This window comes from Micromys minutus (assembly GCF_963924665.1).
Source record: "Micromys minutus genome assembly, chromosome: 30".
NCBI classification, from domain to species: domain Eukaryota; kingdom Metazoa; phylum Chordata; class Mammalia; order Rodentia; family Muridae; genus Micromys; species Micromys minutus.
Window position 1 is genome coordinate 31,089,186 of NC_137965.1, and position 6,478 is coordinate 31,095,663.

The 6,478-nt window shown below is 39.9% G+C and overlaps 1 protein-coding gene across 1 annotated transcript in view; it reads right to left on the reverse strand.

Annotated features, from left to right (window-relative positions):
* Positions 1-775: 775 nt before the first annotated feature.
* The window catches only part of NLRP5 (NLR family pyrin domain containing 5), a gene marked incomplete at both ends in the record, with an annotated part of 49,097 nt that continues 43,394 nt past the window's right edge, over positions 776-6,478 (reverse strand). The window contains 2 exon segments of the mRNA XM_080941909.1: positions 776-908; positions 6,163-6,333. Coding sequence (XP_080798035.1) covers positions 776-908; positions 6,163-6,333 — 304 coding nt within the window.

Here is a 6,478-nt window from a genome sequence, read left to right on the forward strand (position 1 = left end):
GTGCCTGGCAACTTTCATGCTTTTAGAAGGAATGAGGGTAGATCAATCTCAGGCTTCAGAATATGGGGCTGTAAAAACAAATTAAAAAGCCATTGTCAGAGGCACATGGATGTGGCCAAATGCTTCTTTAGTGCTTGAGGCATGACAATGGCATTCGGAGTAGATTATGAGTTTGACTGATGGATCTACTGCCTACTCTATGTGAAGGCACAGGCACCTCATGCCTCAAAATCCTTATCTGTAGGATGGGCAGAAGCTACTCACATCTTCAGTGTCATGAAATACTATAGCTAAAAACAGATGTGAATGCATCACAGCAATGAGATGGCCCAGACAGATGAAGAGTTCATTTACATGTGTGGTGTCTGTGGGTGCATATGCATATTTTGGACATGTATGTACCTGAATATGGGTCATCCTGTTTTGGTGTGAGTGTGCAGGTAAAACCATTCTTCACTTCCATTGATTCTGTGAGAATATTTTCTTTCTGCATGCACCAGCACTGGGATCACAAGCATGTGGCACCATACCTGGCTTTTTACATGGGTTGCCTATGTCCAATTCAGACACTCATGCTTGCACAAACCCTTTACCAACTGAGCCACCCCTATTTTCATTTCTGCCCTGACACCACACCCCCACGGATCAACATGACCACCTGATGCTTTTCTAAATGCTCTGTTTATTTCATTCTTGCTACATATTCTGAGGTGAGACAAACATGTTGGGAAATACTGAGGTCCTAGGAACTGAAGGAGACGGGGGACTCATGTCATCAGCTTTTCCACCAGTTACGGCCATCTTCATCAACAGAATACCAGTCACCATCAATTACCACGTGGGGCTTCAGAAACTGGACTTCCTCCAGCTGTCTTCTCACCTGTGGATAGTACTGCTGCTTCCACAGGCTGGGAAGAAAGGCATGTCATGCTAGGACCTAGATGTCCTGAAAGCCAGATCATGGACTACAACCCTTTTTGAGAGCAGTACATCACTCCCTTTCCTAGAGTAATAGGTATGGTGGAGGGGCTTCCAAAGACCCCACTTCTAATGGAACAGAGAAAATCGCTTTCATTTCTTGGACAACAAGATAGGTTGTTCATGCTCCAGTGGATGGCACCACACCCATGTGCTTATGAACTGCAGCAGTTGGAGGCAGTGGGGTTATTAAACTAATTTAAAAAGGTAAAGTTGGAGGAGACACATATTGGAGCATCATGGGAAGATCTGCAGGAAGTAGTGGTGGGTAGATATCATCAGAAGGCATTATATGATGTATAAACAATTCAAATGTTACCCTGTCATTTAACCAAATAAAGCACTGGGGAGATAAGCTCAAGTTATGAAGTATTGGATGCAAGCATAAGCTGCTGCTTTACCCCACATTGAAAAGCCAGGCATCCAGGCTGGAGAGACAGCACAGTCAGAGGTCAAGAGCACGGGCTGCCCTTCTGGAGGACCTGGGTTCAGTTCCCAGCACCAACACAGGAACTCATAACAACCGGTGATTCCAGTCCGAGAGGGTTTGCTGGTCTCCATTTGCTTCGTATGTTAGTAATATATAAACACACATTCAGGTAAACATTCACACACATAAAATAAAAATATCTAAAATAGAAAAATGAAACATAACTCAGGATGGGACAGGCATGGTTGCACACAGCTTAAGTCCTTCAGGTAGATCTGTGAGTTTGAGGCCACAGGAGGTCTAAAGCCTCTGTCTGTTGTTCAAGAGATGCAAATCCTAGTCCCCTCTGCAGTTAACTGAGAGATGAATGGTTTTGCAGAAAATATAGAGGAAACAAATAACAGATATCATATAGATTATGATCAATTGTTACCTGTCTCTATTTTTGCCTTAAACCCACCGTAGTCCTTTTGACAAAAGGCACCACTAATGTGAATACATCTTTCTTCCTCTTTAAGATTTAACATCCAATTATGTAACCTTTGCTGTGTTAATGCAGAATTGTATGACAGAATCAGGAAGGTATTTTTTTATAAAGGTAATGTCTTAACCTGATAAAATATTTGTTACTTATTCCAAACAGTAATTAAATTGGTTAATGCTAAATACTGATGTTTGGCTTATTGTATGTGCAAACTTTTTAGGAAAAAAATTGTAAATCATTATCAAGAAATTGCTAAAATTCTCTTTACTATTCATGCTTTTATATTTTCTGTAAATTTATACATCCGTCCCGTAGATAGTATGATTGCTGTATTTATAGATGGCTCATATGATTAGAAAGACAGCACATGTGATTGGACCGCAGGATAATTGTTTAATTTCCCCCTGCTGCAGCATTGATTATTAGCTATGTACTGTAGCCACACTATTTTTAAATGTTAAAAAATTAGATAAACTTCAAATGTACATACTGATAGCCGATATATAGCTTATGATTTGCAACTGCTTGAAATTGTTCCACTTTTGGATATGTTTAATTCTAGAATTTTACAATTGTTTGTACAAATACAAGTTAATATGAGAGAACACACTTTCCCTTACTTTATAGGATATTTAAGAGATACTGGGTTGCCTGTATCCCTTAGTAAAGGCAATGCCACAGCAGATTTGTATATCAGGCAGATTATAATCTTATTCTTTTCTGTCAAAATAGTAATGGCCTGAGACAACAATTTGAACTTTCTAGAAAATGCACATGTCAAATGGTAAAGATTTGTCCTGAATGTCCTCAGTTTCTTCCTAAACCACATAACGGTGTTCACCCTCAAGGACTTATACCTCACCAATTATGGAAAACAGATATTACTCATATTTCTGACTTTTAAACATTAAAATATTTAAACATTAACACCTTACAGGCTTTCTAGTTACAACTTCTTTAACTATAGAAGCAATTAAATGTCTATATATATATTTTTTTTGCGTTTACTTTATTTTATTGAGTGTACCGTGGAAGAGGGAAAATGGGTGGGTGAGAGGGAGGGAGGGAGGGAGGGCCGTCCAGATGGGCTGGTTCCTAGTCTCGGCGCTTTATCAGAGAAGAGACTTTAGTTCTGGCCTCCTCCTTTCTGATTCCTCTTGGAAAGGCAGTCTTGGAACCCTAATATATTGTCCTATTTTATATCTTTGGTGAAAGTATTCCATGGCCACTATGTGTTCCCGGAGTGTTCTGATTACTGCTGCTTCCTGTAGCTCTTTAAGGTCCAAGTAGATTCCCTGTTTGGTGTTGTTAAGAGTAACTCTGTTCCCATCTGTGATAGACAACTTGCTACTGAAGACAGATTGTTTGCAAAAGGTCTGAGAAGCATTAGAAAAGCTCATTTAAATGTATAGATTATTCAATACCTTTACACTTACTGGTATTTCATCTGTCCATACTCCATCAATAGTATGTGACAGCAAGGACCTATTTTATGGGTACATGTACAAGCCTTGCCTTAGTAAATTGCTTTTATTAATTTCTTAATAAACACAAAAATAGCAGTGCAGACCTTTGGGCAAAGAGTCAGAGGTTGTCGTTAGGCCTTATACTAAAGAGCAAGTATGCTTTTTAGCACAAACCCATACTGATTTGGCTATATTTTTCATACAGTACTATTAGAAAAGTTGATAACCATTATACTGCTAACAATTTGTCTCAATTTTTAAAACAGCACCACATTGTGTTTCCTAAGGTGGTTTCCTCTATCCCTTTTTCCCCATGCTAGGCTAGTTTTTATGATGGCTCTTCTAATGGCATTGCTTCTGTAGTATCTGAAGAGGTTCATGAATCCTAAAAGTAACAGTTACATCTTGTAAATGGCTGAAATTATGTCTATGCAATTAGCTTTGAAGAGGTTTCCTGAAGAAGCACTGAGTATTTATACTAACAAAATCTATGTTTCTCAGATTTTTCCACCTTTAAAAACCTCTGCTTATATTGTCCTTGTGTCAGCAGTTCTTGATCAGTTATTGAAATCACAAACTTTGATTTGCCAACGAAATTTTTCTATATTTGTAGGGCACATTAGAGACCATACTGCCCTTGCAGGACCTCTTTTGAGGGGAAATCGACTTGCAGATGCGCATGCTCACCCGCTTGCATTGGTTATAGAAGTATCTAATGTGGATGAAGCTACTAGGATGCATAGTCCATTTCATTTGAATGCAGAACCAAGCTCTACAGATAGTCACTCAATGAACCATATATGCAGAATTCATTTCTGTTCCTAATTTGAGTGTTAAACCTAGGGGAATGTCTCCCAATGATATTTGCCAAATAGATGTTACATATGTCCCTTCCTTTGGAAAATTAAATTTGTGCAATGTTCAATTGATACTTATTCAGAAATGATATATGCATCTGCATATAGTGATAAGAAATTAAAAGCTGTCAAAAATCCCTACTTGTAAGCCTTTAGATATATGAGTGTTCCCAAAAATTAAAACATAATGATCCTTCTGCCTATTCCAGTAAAGGGTTTGAACATTTTCTTCAGATTATGCTATAATCCTTAAGACTGGAATTCCCTATAATTCCCAAGGACAAGCCTTCATCAAACATATGCATCACACCATAAATGTATTTGTATAAAACAAAATTGTGGGAGATATATTTCCTTAGGCACATCTATCCTTAAATTTACATATTAAAAAAAGTTAAATGTAAATTCTGAAGGCTGCTCTGCAGCTGATCAACAATGGAGAACGTGCCCAGGGCATCAGGGAATGGTGTGATGAAAATATCTTGCCTCTGGCTTGCTGCAGGGAACAGATTCTGTGTTGATCAGGGCTCAAGACTCTCTTTCCTGAGCAATCAACTATCTGGGTCCCTAAGCACTGTGTTCATCCTGTCAAACCCATGGTGTAGTACTATCCATATTAATAAAGGGCATAGCCTTAATTGTTCTCAACAGGAATATCTTCTGGGAAATCGCTGGGAGAGTAAAGACCTTGCAGTGGTGATGAGGATCCCAGAATCTGTAGCTGTTGCAGCGAGCATACTGGGAAGAATCAACCCATGCTTGCCCAAACCAGGAGAATTCTGACTGCAGCCATTATTAGTGCTGTGCTAGCAGCTGCTTTTTTTAACTTCAGTCTTTTGATATTGGCCTTTCCCACTTTATTGCCACAGCTGCATGGTAGAATTTTCTGGAAAAGCAACTGAGGCCCTATCCACTTAAATTTGAAATCATTCATTTAATTGGATATGCACTTAATTGGGAATATTAAATTTGAATTAACAGATGGCACTGTTACAGGAACAACTCACTGTGCTTTGAGAGGCTTGGAAGACTGGGCTAGTACCACAGCTCTGGGCATATTAGCCCTTAAAGCAGCCTTGGTGTGTATCTTCCATTATGTGGCTTTGCAAAAAGCCAAGCCCAAAGCAAAGCAGTCAGTTGGTAGACTAGCAGTAAAAAATCCTGTAGCTCAAGTTCAACTGAGCATGAATAAATTAGGCAGCCAGAGATAGAAAATCCCATGAGGGTGGGTTTGAAGGGTGTGCTTGTCGACCTCAGACAGAGTTCATAGGTGTTTTCTGGGCGCCTCAAAGACAGGTAAGACAAATGCTGACATTCCTGGGCACCCAATCAGGGGCTAATTTATAAAATAATTTTGGGGGAGATGTTGGGAGCTATGCCCATCCTCCCACAAGTGTTAGATGAACTGCCTGCTTGTCTGCCTGGACACTGGAATAGAACATGTCCTCCATTCAAGTGTAGATGGGCCCAGTCACATGCTGATCCATGCTTTTCTTCCTGTTGTTTTTACTGCCCTAAGTTACAGACTCACTCTAGGGACTCTTGCTTCCACCAAGCAGCTAAGGAACTTGCATACAGTCTTTGTAGCTTTATATCTTGAGAGCCAGAGAGAGAAATGCAGTATATTCTGGTAACATGAGTGATCAAGTGATTTCTATCTTTCAAATCCACGGGGCTTCACTTGATTCCAAGTACTAGTTGGCAGTGCAGGTGCCACCAAAATAGTATGAATTTTAGTTATGAAGTAGCAACAAAACTAAATTTATGGCTGAGATCACCACAGTACGAGGAAGTGTACTAAAGAGTCACAGCATTAGGCAGGTTGAGAGCTACTGCTCTAGATAAAGATAGTTGCCAAGCCATGGTCTCAACTACTTTCAATTGCTCCCATTTCTCCCCTTGTCAGAGAGTCAGAATTTATGTCTCAGGAGACTATTTGGAACTTACCCAATTATCCACAGGTTAGAGGCAGGGTGTTGGAATGCAGAGCAGAGCTCCAACATCCCTGATGTACTGAAGTCATTCTTCACCAGGTTTAGGCTATTCAGATGTGGATTGCAAGTCAAGGCCAATGATAATGCCTCACAGCAGTTGGAAGTCAACCCACATGCCCCCAACCTACAGGAAGACCAAGAAAGAACCCATCAGTGAAGGACCCACCACTGACTGGTAAATAAGAGTTCAACCAGATGCTTTCAAAAAGGCAGAAGGTATTTCCATGCAGAGCTTGATTTAATTGCTTTTGGGGAGAACCCCAACATTC